Genomic DNA, 15341 nt, shown 5'->3' on the forward strand with positions numbered 1-15341 from the left:
AGCAGCCTGATTAAACTAATTCACACTAAGGCGTGAGAAACTGATGGCTTCCCCAGCATCAGTCTTCCCAAATTTATAACACTATAAATTCTGTTCATTCTCCAGGGCCAGTCACATAGTAGATGCTTAACAAACATTTGTCACTTGATTGATTGATACATACTCAATTTTTGTAGTTTATTGCTCCACTAGCCTGGTCAATACGCCCACAACTAAAAAAGAAATTTGAAAGGGAACATTGATGGAAATGTGTCTTATTACTTCTTCTGAGTTCCCTATAGCTCTGACCATGAGAGCACTTGATAACTACTTGGTTAACAATGGAGGAGGCAAAACTGTGGTAAATTACAACTATGGCACAGGACTGAAGACAACCTTCTCCACTCCTGCGATAAAATCTCAGGATAAGAAGAGTGATAAAACTATAGGACTGTTCCCCCACAGCTCCTCTGCCCAGGCATGTTTCGGGGATACTATGGACCCTGACAGTTCAGCTTTTGCTCTAAGATGGCTGACTTGCCCTTTCCTTTGGTGGTTCTGTAGAATGTCTAGTTAGGGATAAATAAATGTAGTATAAATGTAGTTTGTTCTGGTGAGATTGCTAAAATACTTTAGATAGGAAAACAGTGTGTATGTATGTGTGTGTGTGTGTGTGTGTGTGTATGTGTGCGTGTGTGTGCATGTGTGTGTGTGTGTGTGTGTAGGTACTCTATGCATTTTTAGAGTGCTTGCTCAAATTTTTTCTCAAATGTACATTTTAATACTTTTTTGAATGTGAATATTTTTTACTGATCCATATATTTTTCTTAAATATAAGATATACATTTTGTTCATTATAGATGAGACCTTCCCCCAGAACATTTCTGCACAACAAAGATAATTTTTTGCCTTATATTTTCTGGGTAGAAACAAAATATGAGTTTTGCTTTTCCTTTTCATCTTCTAGAACTAGTAGAAATGATTTTGGCAGGGCCAAGTGAATAACACATGGGAGCCTTGTTTTAACATTATCTCCTCATTGTTTCACTTTAAAAATCTTGGTGAATGTTATAGTCCAGGATGATTTTTTTGTTATTATTGTTTAGTCATTTCAGTCATGTTCAACTCTTCATGACCTCATTGGGGGTTTTCTTGGCAAAGATACTAGAGTAGTTTGCCACTTTCTTCTCCAGGTCATTTTACAGATGAGGAAACTGAGGCAAACAGGGTTAAGTGACTTGTCCAGGGTCACCCAGCTAGTTAGAGTCTGAGGCTAGATTTGAACTCAGGAAGATGAGTCCTCATGACTCTAGGCCTGGCACTCTATCCACTGAGCCACCTAGCTGACCTCAATATGACATATAAAATCACCAAATATATTAATTTTAAAAATAGCAACATGTCTGTCTCACACACAGATACAAAACAATTTTGGCATGCAGCACAGTTATCAGTATAGTTTTTCCTTGTTACATTTTTTTCATAAAACAAACTATCATAGACTGGATTGGCAAACCATAGCCTGCAAGCCAAATTCTTTTTTGTATGGACATTGAGCTATGAGTGGATTTTACATTTTTAAATAGAATAACACTTTCTTTAAAAATGTAAAACCTACTCTTAGCTTGCCTCAGTATAGTTTACCAACTCCTATCATAGACCATTGGAAGGAAATGAAAAAAGTTTCTCATTTGATCTTCTACTTGATTCATGAATCCCTTCTCAAACATTCAAAATCAATTTAACAACTCAGTTTAACAAATATTTCCAACAAAAGATCATCTGATATCCCTAGCGATGGCACATTCATGACTTTTTGATGCTATCTACTAAGGTTGTTTACCCAGTGCTAATAACACATCTGGTTGGAAATTTTTTGCTCTTTTTTTTTAACTTACATGATTCTCAAAAAACTGATTTCATTTTTCACAAGCGTGATCAAGTGGCTGTTTGCCTGACAATCAATTCTTTTGGCATTGATCAAGCAAAACCTAATCATAAAATGACCAATGCTGATGCTTACCTTAGATGGGAGTAATGGCTTTGAGTCTTCTACTTCAATAATCACATCCCGGGGAGGTGGGGCAGACAAAATAGAAGCTGAAAAGCAATTTATGTTATAGAGATGGAATCAATAGTAGTCAGCAGATTAAAAAGTATGGTGGGCAGAGAGGAAGAGGAAAGGGAAGGATGGCTTGGAAGTCACCATCCTGGGGAGACCAGAAGGATAGTGCTACTCTCAAGAGAAATGGGGAAATCTGGCAGCTAGGACATGGTTCCCATAATGCTTCAGGAAATATGTGTTCAGGCATGATGATCTTTTTAATGCCAGGTCATTGTTAATTTTGAACTCCAACAGGTACATTCAGGGCTCCATTTTCCCCCTGACTGGGCTCCCCAGAGGCTTCTCTGCTATTTATTCACTTCCTCCCTTGCACACTTCTCATTTCATATCTTTTCACCAATCTTATGAGTACATAATAAAGCATTAAGAATGGTTCCAATTGTAGCCATGATTTAATGGCATCAGAAACAAATTACAAATAATTTTAACTCTTGATGACAACAATTCATAAGACACTTCCTGGCTAGAAAAGATGTTTTATTATGAAAATCTTCCTTGGGAAGCACATTTATTGTGCTGATATCTGTTTGATTTGTTTTTGTAAACAGGAGATGCTTTATTAGATCTTCATAATTATAAGCCTCTGAAGGCCAGGAATAATTTTGGTTTTGTCTTTGTAGCCTTCACATTGGCACATAGTAAGTACTTAATAAATGCTTGTCAGATGAATAAGAAGAGCTGATACTTATAGTCATTTTGCTTCACATACGATATCTTATCTGAGCTTTACAACCATTTAAGATAAATACTGAGAGCATTATTATCCTCATTTGACAAAAGAATAAACTGAGACTTAATAATAGCTAGTACTTACATAGTGCTTTAAGATTTGTAAAGCACTTTATAGTGTCTCATTTTATCTTTACACAACCTTGGGAGATAGCTATTATTATTTTCCCCATTGTATAATTGAGGAAATTGAGGCAGTCAGAAGTTAAGTGACTTGCCCAGGGTCTTATGGCTACTAAGTGTGAAGAGTTGGATTTGAACTCAGGTCTTCCTGACTCTAGGTCCATGCTCTGTGCACTATAGAGCCATCTAGCCACTTCAGTACTCAAAGGTACTAGGTGGCTTGTCCTGAGTCATAAGGTTAATAAGTGTCAAAGAAAGACCGAACGAAGATCTCTCCTAACTCCAAGTGCATCATTCTTTCTACTGTGTCATCACATTGCTTTCCATGCAACAAGGTCCCTTCAACGTACAGAATCAAATTTCTTCAAGGCACAAAATCCTATACCTTGTTACTTCAGTGGTGTCATGATCCCATAGCTCTAAGAATTCTCTCCATCAGTTTGCGATTCCACTTTCTTTAGAAAAGAGCGGAAGCAATTAGAGGTAAAGTTGCCTAGAAGAAGACCTCTGACCCCCTGCTACTGACAAGCTGTGTGGCTATGTACAAATCAATTAGCTTCTACATGCTTCCCCATCCATGAGGGGGGATAACAAAGCTTTCTCCTTCCCTGTCTCCCTAGTCAGAAATTTTGATTGGCAAATAGGAAAAAGCCTGTATAGCCTCTGAGGTTCCTGGAAGAAAGACTTGACACGAACCTAAAATACTATTGATTTTTACCTTTTAACTGGGGTGCAACATCTTCCTTAAATGCATAAGGGTCACAACGAAACTGTTCAAGAAGGTCGATGGTGCACTGGCCCACAACGGGTTTCCGCCCAAATTGTCTGTGGTCGATCACTTTAATGACCAGTGGTGGTGTGTACAACTCTTCCTTGGGTAAGAGCTGTGAGGTCAAAAGAGTTTTATTACTTTGATTTAGGATAACTCTAAAGGCTTTGAAAATAAGTACAAAAATCTACTGATCTAACCAGAGCTATAATTAGCATTTTTCATACTTAGGGACAACTTCACCCAAAAATGCTCAAATCAACATTTTAAGGTGAATTCAGTTGAAGAGGAAGCAGAAACAATGGGACACAAGCCCCTATCAGTGAAGATCTTGAGACACAGAAAGAACAATTTGCTGCAGTAGAAAGGGTTGGTTTGGGGAAAAGGTGCTACCACTAGCTTCCTATTTTGACTAAATAGGTTCTAAGCTCAGTAGTTTCCATGGTGCTGAAGGCATGCAAGGGCTATTATTGCCCTCTAGACTTCAGTACCTTGGAACATAACCCCTGATACCCCATACCAATTATGGATCTGAATTCAACCTCGGTTTCTCCCCCCTACAAGACAAGTAGCTAAAGAAAGTCCATTCTTTTAGACAGTAACATTCACCTGTTCTATTGAGCGATTACTTGCAAAGTGGGATGACAGCACACAGATACTACAATAATTTAAGATCTAACTGTTGTCCTTGGAGGGGGCCATATGTAAGTCAACAAGCATTTACTAAACACCTTTACTATGTGCCAGGCACCGTGCTAAGCCAGACACTCCGTTTCTTGGGCTCTGGGCATTTACTTATGCCTTGCAATGTTCTTTTTCCTCCTCTCTGACTACTGACCTCCCTGGCTTCCTTTAACTCCCAACTAAAATCCCAAACAGGAAGTGTTTTTCAATCCCTCTTAACTCTAGTATTTTCCTCTTTTAATTATTTCCTATTTATCCTGTGTATGTACATATTTGTACATATTTGTTTACTTGTTGTTTCCCCCCATTAGACTGTGAACTCTTTGAAGGCAGGGATTGTCTTTTACCTATTTTTGTACCTCCAGAGCTTAGTGCAATGCCTGGCACATAGTAGGTACTTAGTAAATATTAATGTGCTTAATAAATCTTCATTGCCTGGTTGAATGACTAAGTGAACAAAAATACGCTAAGATACAATTGAAACTTTCATTTAAGGGAATTTGTTACCTCAAAGTCCCTGAATCAATGGTTAAAAACTTTATAGTCTTAGAGGGTCAGGACCAAAAATAGATGTACATCTTCTACCTGGAAGTAATAGGACTATATACAGCACAATCAGCTTGAGGAGTCATATGCTGACATATATGTAACAAAGTAGAATATCAGAAGTAGTGTCTCAGCTCTAGCCTTGGGTTTAGTTATAGGCTAAGCTTTATATGTGAACCAGAAACTGGAGGACAAAGCAGGAATAAATTAAGTGTCTCTCCCAAACTTGAAGCTTTTCTGGCCTCCAACCTCTGATCAAATTGAAAATTGGAAGCGGACATGTCCTTGGAGCTAGAAGGAGCAGAGACAGGGGAGAAGCATGATGGGAGTCACGCTGGGATTTGGATTGGAGACAGAATCACATTCATGACTCTGTACCCAAAGCAGAAATTCAGAAAAGAAGCTGAGGTTAGGACTGTCCTGATTACTGAGATGAAACCTAAATATAGTCATCGTACACTTTGAACTGGAGCTAATCCATATCATTTCTTATGACCTTGGTGTAATTCCCATGGGAAAAGTAGGGCAGCTGCCCTAGGACATCCTGGAAGCAGGGTACCAGGAACCAGGTGGAAGGAAAGGCTTGTCAAAGCTTCGCCATCTTCTCTAGATCCAATGACTATTAGCATTGTCACTCAGCATTTCCTGTGCCCTGCTCCTCAACTGGAGAGGAAATCCCTCAGGTAAAGTGGATATTAATTACTCCAGTGGAATTAATTGTTCCTACTCTAGATAAAAGCAATGTGAATTGGAATAAAAACAAAAAACAGCCGCCTGCTGGGTTATGAAATCCTTAACATCTCTAAAGTTTGGTTTTCTCATCCATAAAATGGAAATCCTTATTTCTGCCTGGTCTATCTCCTAGGCTTATTGTGAGTCTCTAATGAAATGACAGATATTTATGAGTCCATGAGGGCAACTAAGAACTAAGGAAAGGTGGTATTTAGCTGATAGCTAAAGAGCTGAAAAAGCAGAAAGGGCCACATAGTTATTATTCCTAAGCACCACCACGCCAATGGAGACATTTGATCATGCAATAATACAGGTAAGTGCTTTAAATCTTAAAGCACTATATATATACATATATAGTGTGTATGTATGTATATATAAATATACATGCACACACATTATATATGTATATACACATGCACACACAAAACATATCTGTTAGCAATTATATTACTATTGTCTTTTGTTACATCTTTATCTAAGGAACTTCCATCTGTGTAGTTGGATCATTTTGACAACCTTAGATTAAAAAGACATTGTTCAACAGCTTTTCTATTTGCCGCTTAATGTCAAAATTCTTTGTGTATGTATGTGTGTGTGCCCATGCACATGTATGTGCATGTATGTGTGTATCCACATAACTAAATTCACATATTTGCATATATAATGTACATTACATTTAGTATATGTGAGGCAGCCAAACATAGTGGATAGATTTCTGGACTTAGAGTCCAAAAGATCTGGGATTAAATCCAGCCTCTGACAGTTTCTATCTGTGTGACCCTGGGCAAGTCATTTATTATCTGGATGGCTCAGGTAACTCCCAGGACCTTATCTAAGACACAGACAGGTTGTGATCTGTGTTGCTGGAGGGTGTTCCAGTGTAATATGTGTCCTTAATTATATCAGGCTTCCCAAAGTTGATAAAATGGTAGATCTTTCCCCAAAATTTTTTTACACTAGACCTGTGATTTCAACAGTGTAGGGAGTTCTTAGGGAGAAACTTATTAGTTTCTTAGAAGAAACTTCCTCTTCCAATGCAGAATAGTGTTACCTTCTTTGCAACTCGTAGTCTTAGAATATTTCCCAGGTACGAAGAGGTTCAATGACTTGCCTGGGGTTATGCATCTAATATGTGTCAGAGGCAGGAAAAGCCAACCAACTCTTAAGCTATCCTTCACCCTACATCCTTCACCTATTCAGTATATATGTACTTCCACATTTAATGTAATTTAACTATTAACACATTGAACATCTCAGTTTGGGGGCTGGGAGGAGAGTTGATACAGCACCACTTTCATGAAGAGAACAGAACTTGGGAAGTTGGGAGTCTTCTTAAGGTTTTTGATCACTGCCGATTCTACCCTTTCCCCTCCGCACTCTACGATGAGACTTGGGGAAGTCACAGAAGCCATCTGGTAATTTTTCATGTTTCTTAAGCCCCAAGCTAGAATCTACAATGAAGAAAAAGAAGAAGAAAATTGTTAAGGGAATGAAGGAAAGTCAGCATGCCAAGCACAACATTCACAAGGAAAAAGCATTCCAAGAATGAGTTATTTATAAACCGGGAATTCTTTAGGCCTGATTTCTGCCTAGATATCTTCAAAATGCCTGTGAAAATATTTTAAGAAATAATAGCACAGAAGATGACCCTTTCCCTTTCCCCCAAATCCTGTGCTTTCTGTTTAAGGAAGGACATTTTTCTTGGACTTTAAGCGATAGCCTGGGGCTGTAGAAAGAACATTTGGTCTAGGAGTCAGAAGATGTGAGTTCTAGCCCTGGCTTTGACACTAATTAGCTGTATGTCACTGGGCAAGTCACTTCCCCTTTCTGGATCTTAATTGTATCCTGAGGCAATCAATTGGACTAAATGTTTCCTAAGGGCTTCCTAATTCTTAATTCTTTGATCCCATGAGTCACAGTTATATGAATTGATCTTTGAGAAAGGGTTCTGGAATAGTTACGTCAGAACTGCTTGGCTCAGGGTAAAGGATTGTTAGCCCCTGGCAAGTATATCAGAAGGGGTCACTCCAAGCCACTTGATTCAGCAAACACATCAGCACAGGATGGCTTTCGTGACCGATAATGTTATTGCCACTGTGATACTGCAACGTTTTCTTCCCATTCCTTCTATTTTCCCTCCTTCTGCCTCCACCACCCAGATGTGCTGACATGAGCATTTCTCACCTTTTTCTATTTTCCTACTATCATTTTGGACTGTTCAGCACACTCTATGTCTATGAGAAAATGATCTAGCTACTCGTCAGCCTTGTAGAAGATTCCATTCACAGATTACCTATAATACCCAGACAGCTGCTCATTCCCTAACCATATGACACTGTATACATAGCTGGTGTGTAATGAAGCATTTTTTTCTTCAATACCTTGATGGATCCTTAACTTATATCAACAAGGGTACCTTTACCTCTTCTTACCCCCTCCCTCCCCAGTACAAATTGCCACTTCTCAATGCCTTCCCATTTTGCACAGGTCTTCTCAATGGTTTTCTTTAAATCAGAAATCCATATATTGAATCCTGGAAGAGATCTTAGAGGTCATCTAATCTAACCCTGTTACTTTACATTAGAAGAAAATACAGCCATAGAGAAGTCAAGTAATTTGCTGAATGTCACACAGTTGGGCAGAGATGGAACTCCAACTACGGTTTCTCAGCTCTTAGCTCATTATGCTTTCCAAGGTACTATGCTGCCTCCAATTCTCTGTAGAGAATCTATCCAAGGTGCTGGAAGCTTCCTCTAGTCCTTCTGACCAGTGACCTGTTAGTGCTTACTCTTGACATGTGACTGACCCAGCTCTTTTTTCACATATGTGAAATTTAGAAATTTAAAGTATAATGGACAGAGAGTCAACCTTGAAGACAGGAAGACCTGAGTTTGAGTCCTTCTTCTAACACATATTTTCTATGTGACTGTGGTCAAGTAATTTAATCTCTCAGTGTTTTAAGCAACTTTCTGAAAGAGAGCATGTCAATCACATTAGTAGAGGGAATTTCCTCACCTGGTTGTTCCCTGTCCCAAAGAAATAGCAGATCCAGTCCCTATTCCCTTCCCAGGAGAACTTCCCCCCACCCCCACCTTCCCCAGTAAACATACTCTTTTGATTTACTCAACTCAGTGAGAAGATAGAAGTACCTCAATAGCAGTGAGTTGAACCACAGGTCTAATTCCTTGAGGAACCATGTAGAGGTTTGGGGCCCTCTGGGATGGGAGGATTGGAAGATTGGAGCCATCCTGGTAAAGCAGACATAGTAACATCATCACATTTCTTCATTTCAAATAAAGCATTCCAGGTTACATGAACAAAGGTTTTCACCTCATCACCTTAAAAGTAGTGAGCAGAAAACTGACAAATTACCTTTTCCCTGAGAATAAGCTCAGCAGTTACAAGTACATCCCCACAGGCTTTATCTCCATTTATAACTGGGTGCCAGAGAAGCTTAGGGGTGATGTCTACTTCTGGATTAAGCTTGACCACTGGGGAGCAAACACTTCGGCCTAAAAATTCATCCTTGCCCTGGGAAAACAAGCAAGTCCCAAATTACATACCTAAAAGTATTTCAGGTGTTCACTCCCCCCTTCTCTACCATTAGAGAAATTTCAGTTGACTTACCACTTGGTCATTGTCAAAGAGTTCAATGACAACTTTGGGTGGGTTTTGTATTATTGCTTGCGGATCTCCAAAAATTTCAATTTCATCAAATATAATCGTTTGGTCCCATGTTGGATTTAGTGTTGAGTGTATGATTTCAGTCGTTTTACTCCGATGGAGGAATGAAACATGAGCATAGGGATCTAAAGATAAATAAACAGGATCAATGAATCAAATGAATAAATGGGTCAAAGACTCAGACCCCTGAAGTCCAACCCTTTCCTATTCTTTCCTACTGCCTAAAAAGTTTCACAGATGACAGTTTGGGTGGAGAAGTTGCATGCTCCCTAGAAGGTCTGTTGGTAAGGGGTTCTGTCTTTTTAACACATGGATCTTTGAATGAGAGACAACATGACACATCGGTAGCAAACTGCTTTTGGAGCCAGGAATGCTTGGGTTGAATTAATCGCATTTATTTTTTGCTGTGGCATCATTTCTTTATTATTATTATTATCAAGCAACAAGCATTTTTTTACCGAATTGTTCCTCTCACTACCCTGCATGTTGAACAAATTTTAAAAAATACACACATATACAACAACAAAAAACAAATTCCTTAAGGAAAACCTACTACCAAAAGCCAATATTGAGTAAGACAGGTGTCACAGGATTGCTGAGCTGATAGGACCTTAGAAATTATCTAGTGTATGGCCTTGATGTTATATATGAACCAAACAGAGACCCAGAACATGCTTAAGGTCAAGCAATTAGAGAGTGGCAGAGTCAGGAATTGACCCTGGTTCTTTGCTTCCAAGTCCAGTTCTCTTCGTATTATCTTATATTGCATTTGTTTTAGTGGTAATTCAAGGAGAAAGAATATGAATCACATGAATAAAAAGCTTTCTTTCATCTTTGAGTACAGGGAAGTGGAAAATGCTCTGAACTCGGAATCAATGGACTTGAATTCAAATCCTGATCCTTCTACTTCCTACCTACTTGACCTTGGCCAAGTCATTTAAGAAATTCTCTGGGTGTCCCTATCTTAGCCTTGAATTAGGTGACCTCTAACATCCCTTTCAGATCTAAATCTATATTCCTAACATCCCAAACTGGAAGCAGTCACTGTAATCCTTAGTATGAGAATGAAGTGGAAGCAAACATTCTCTTCTGGACCCCTTTGGTGTGTTGGGTATTTTTGAGATTACTACCTCTGACTTTCAGTGAAGGGGAACCCCTGGCGGAAACATACAGAAATGTTCTCTAGCATCTGTTCCAGAGTAAGTAGAGCAAATGTAGACACACACACACACACACACACACACACACACACACACAGGAATGCAAACTCCAAAGAAAGATTATTGGGACCAAACTGTCTGAAAATGTGTTCATTTCTTTGTGTAAGTATCAGAGAAGAGTAGGAAGATGCAAGAAAGGGCTGATTGAAGGTTCTCCATCCTTGGATCGTCTCATTCTTAAAAATATTTTTGGTAAGAAGCCTGCATCCCCAGTTTTCTGAAATACCACCAGATGGCACTCTAGCACCATGTATCTTTGGCTACAGAGCCTTCATCCCAAGAAACTTTTAAAAAATGACCAAATAGGGAGAATACTGTTGGCTTATTATAGAATTTCAGGATTTTGATGAACTTTTTTTCTTACCTGAAAAACTGTCTTTATCTAAAGCTATAAGATTTCTGGCTTGATATATATAGCAGCGAAGGTGATAATTGTATACTCCTTTAAAAAAAAAGAATCAAAATTAATTCACAAGAAATATAATACAGTAAATTTTTTTGTGTATGCACATGCATGCTGTGCACACACACGTGTGTACATCAGCTCAGATAGAAGTTAGCAATTTATTTTTTAAAAAGGAATGTACCTATTTTAAAATACTGCATTTAGCTTTTAAAATCCAGTTAAAGTTTATTTAAAACCAAATTCACTTCTTTATGGGATTAAACTAAAAGTCAGATTGAAACACCGAGATTATATGTTCTGCTTTAGACTATTTTAATAATATTCTTATAATGACAACTAAAGAAAAAGAGTCTAATATTGAATGCTAGAAACTCACTGTCAAAATCACAGGAAACAATTGGAGTATTTGCACCAAACACAGTTGTTGCACTGTATTTGTGTTTTTCCGTGCTCTTCTCGTCTCCATCTTCAGTAGTGTCTGCTCCCTGGGATAAAATGCAAAATGTAAATCAACCACACCTTAAATAATGAGAAAAAGAATCCCTTCTTGGAAAACTAGATTTTGGTAAGGAGATTTTCCTAAAAGAAAGGGACTGGGGAATAGCTAAGTAAAAATCAATTTAAGTACATGAAAAATATAATGGCTTGTTACTATGCTGTAAGAAACAAGAAATTTAATGAATACTGGAGAAATATGTGTGTTCATCCTTTGTTGTCAAAGAAGACCATGCCATCAGAGAAATGATGACATGACTTGCACCTGACTTTGTTTTGAGTGAGGGAGGGCTGTGCAGGTCACCAGCCTCATTTCTCCTCTAGAGCCATCTGAATCCAGTGACCAGATATTCATCAGGATGACTGGAGATGACCCAGGATGAGGCAATTGGGGTTAAGTGACTTGCCTAAGGTCACACAGCTAGTGAATGTCAAGTGTCTGAGGTGAGATTTGAACTCAGGTCCCCCTGACTCTTGAACTGGTGCCCTATCCGCTGCACCACCTAACTGCCCCATCTGGAGAAATGTGAGACTTAATATGAACTGATACAGAATGAGGCAAACAGAACCATGTAAAGAATATACGCAGCGACTGCAACAATGTAAGAGGAAAAAATAATGACAGCAATGAAAGTAAACTGCATTATTCAAGTATAATAGCCAGAAACATCGCCCTGGAGAAGAGATGAGGAGAATGTTTCTTCATTCTTTATTTGCAAAATTAAGAGATTAGAACATGGAACATTGCATGTGTAGTATTGCCACAACTAATTATATTCTGTTTAGTTTTGTGGAACTTTTCCCCCTCTTTTTTATTCTTCATTATAACAAATTGTCCTCTGGGATTAGGAAGGAAGAAATATATCGGGAAGTGAAGGTGATACAAAAATAAAATAAATCAATGACATCTTAAAAACCCAAAGAAATTATATAAATGCAACTTATCATAAAAAATTAAAGGGGCCTTCATCATGCTTTCATTGTATGTAACAAATGCTCTCATTTTCTTGCAGTAAAAATCAAGGAAGCTACTACAGGCTCTTAAGCTTTCAAAGGAATGACCTTTATCTTTTTTTCACACAGTTGGAAAGGTCTTTGGACAAAGAGTTCTTTCCAGAGTGGAAGTCAGCCCTATTTGAATGGGCACCAAGAAACTAAGTAGTGGGTGCTAAATTCTGGGCAGGAAGTTTGTGTTGGCAAGGTTGGGAATAGATTTAACTATCATTTTACATCAGTCAGTAGGCTCTTCTTATCTTGGAGGATAAGAAGATGCAAGAAATCACTACATATTTCTGTTTTAAAACTGTTCATTTCTATTTAAATGGCTTCAAAAGGAGTTTTTTGGGGTTGAGAAAGAGACATCAGAGTTGTACTAGGAACAAAGTTTGGAGTGAAGTAAAAGCCTGTTAGAGTGGCCTAGAGAATCTGCAGTATTTGATTCAAATTAGCTCCTGAGCCAAGAATCCCATGCTCAAAATTCCAACACAGAGTCACTCAGTCTCCTGAAACAGCTTTCTTTCTTTCTTCCTTCCTTCCTTCCTTCCTTCCTTCCTTCCTTCCTTCCTTCCTTCCTTCCTTCCTTCCTTCCTTCCTTCCTTCCTTCCTCCCTCCCTCCCTCCCTCCCTTCCTTCCTTCCTTCCTTCCTTCCTTCCTTCCTTCCTTCCTTCCTTCCTTCCTTCCTTCCTTCCTTTCTTTCCTTTGTCTCTCTCTTTCTTTTTCTCTCTCTCTTTCTCTCTTTCTTTCTTTCTGGATAATTTCAGTTTTAGGGAGTTTTTTCCTTATGTAGCCATGTCCCAGCAGCAGGAGTTCCTGGGAAATGTAGTTTTTCCTAGTTGGAAGGAAAGACTGAAGAATCATGATAAGCAGGAGTTAGATGAGATGGGAGAAATTGGAGTAATTTTTAGTCCTGGGAGAAGAGGAGGGTGAGCACTGGGGAGCAAAGGCATAAAGCAGGGCAGCAAAAGGAGAGTCAATTGCAAGTGAAGGGTACTGCTACCCTAAACTGACTATAATCATGAGTAGGTAGGGCCTTGCCTGGCTCCCGGATCCACTCAGGGCACTATCCATCTGGAGAGAGAATACTGCTTGCCTGAATGTGCTTGCTTCATCTCATGTCTATGATCTCACGAATTTATCCATTAATTATTTCCTCTTCCTCCTCCCTGGCAGGCAATGCTTACCCTTTGGAGTTTCCTGTTCTTTTAAAAACTTGTCTGTTTATACTTTTATAATGGGTTTTGTCTCCAAATAAGATAAGCTAACTTATATTATACTATGAGCAATTGTTTGCTATGAAGGAGTGGGGAAGGAGGAGAAACGGTAAAGGGGACAAAAGTGAACACATGTGATCAAGAGAAAAATCATGAGCCTATGTGAAGCTCTGGTGGCACAAAGCATGGGTTCACTTATATCAAATCTTCCTGGACATTTCCAAAGAGTATTGCCTCCCCTGTGGGCACTCTCCTTCTCCTCTTTGAACTCACACTGTGTGCCTAAAACCCTGAGCTCTACTAGGTGACTTTCTTGCCTTATCTTGCTTAGAGCCAAGTCATCATGACCCTTGTCAGAAATTTCCAAACCACACTACCATTTCAGTACTCACTCTAATGCATTGTATTCTTCTACAATGTAAGCTCTGCTTGCTTTCTTGTCTTCTCATTCCCATTATTTAGAACAGTATTGGGCACATAGTAAGTGCTTAATAAATTGTTTTTTTCATTCAATTGTTCGTTCTTTCAAATTTAGCTCTTTGTGGTTTTTATCCATTGTTTTTATTTCTTTCCTCTGGGGCCAAGGAGACTATGTTTACTTCCTCTTCCACAGGAAGTCCTTCAAGTCCTTTAAGACAGTTAACATGTTGCCCCGCAATTCTTCTTTTGGTTAAACAAGACCTTCAACTGATCTGCCTTTCAGAGTGCGGGGCTATCCTCCTCTAGAAGATCTTCAGTTTATCAATGTCCTTCCTAACATATGGAAAGTACAGAGGGGCTGCTATGTGCACTGATGAAGTGGTCACCCACATGGAAGAGACTATGGACCCATTGCAGAATTGCCGTACTTACAAGGGCCCCTTCAAGTTTGAAGATAGCAGCTGCCTTGTGTGTTTTGGAAGTAGTCATTTTTCTTCTCCATCGCCTCCGACGAAAGGTATCTGAACTACGTTGTTTCCAGTGAAATTTCCAGCCAATTAAAGAGGCATATTCCCATCCTTCTTTATCTTCTAGTGATGCCAATCCCTAAAATAGAGGAAAGAATAACTTCATTTCTTGAGAGAGCTTTCTCTATATGAATTACTGTTTTTCTCACTGATTCTCTGCAAGGCAAGAGAGAAAGTATTTTACAAATGGGCAAAGTGGGCAAAGAGGACAATTAGTTGCCCAAGGGTACATAGATACTAAGGAGAACAGGACATATGACTTACTCTATTTTTGAGTCAAAACCCCCCAATTCTTTCTAGAGTGCTTTATCTAATTCTATTAGTAACATGACCACTTAGTGTATAATAAAATTAAGTAAGTTATATTTTATGCTCTTAAATAAAACCTAGTGCTATGGGTTTTTAAATAAATCTGTATCACTTATTTAAGCACAATCCAAATTAAGTACAACCACCAATCCAATGTGGCACAATCTTATATCCCTCTGTGTTTTGTGAGTTGATGTTAATTTAAATATTATACAAAGTCAACAGAAGGGGATTTCCAAACTTGAAGAGACCTAAGTGATTATTCTAGCACAATTCCCTCATTTTAGAGATGAAATGAAAAGATGAACTGTGACCCAATGGGATAATATGACTTATTCATGGCTACCTAGAATAAACTACAGGCAGGGACAAGACTTACAACC

At 38.7% G+C, this 15341-nt stretch overlaps 1 protein-coding gene across 4 annotated transcripts in view; it reads right to left on the reverse strand.

Moving 5' to 3' along the window:
- The window catches only part of MYOF (myoferlin), a 143197-nt gene that overhangs the window by 25245 nt on the left and 102611 nt on the right, over positions 1-15341 (reverse strand). For all 4 annotated transcript variants that reach the window (XM_072625447.1, XM_072625459.1, XM_072625453.1 and 1 more), the window contains 9 exons: positions 14555-14728; positions 11374-11482; positions 10956-11033; positions 9315-9496; positions 9060-9218; positions 8837-8935; positions 6977-7138; positions 3675-3840; positions 2003-2079 (listed from right to left, as the gene is read on the reverse strand). In XM_072625447.1, the coding sequence (XP_072481548.1) occupies positions 2003-2079; positions 3675-3840; positions 6977-7138; positions 8837-8935; positions 9060-9218; positions 9315-9496; positions 10956-11033; positions 11374-11482; positions 14555-14728 (1206 nt within the window). The remainder of the gene's footprint in view (positions 1-2002; positions 2080-3674; positions 3841-6976; positions 7139-8836; positions 8936-9059; positions 9219-9314; positions 9497-10955; positions 11034-11373; positions 11483-14554; positions 14729-15341) is intronic.

This window comes from Notamacropus eugenii, chromosome 1 (assembly GCF_028372415.1).
Source record: "Notamacropus eugenii isolate mMacEug1 chromosome 1, mMacEug1.pri_v2, whole genome shotgun sequence".
Lineage (NCBI taxonomy): Eukaryota > Metazoa > Chordata > Mammalia > Diprotodontia > Macropodidae > Notamacropus > Notamacropus eugenii.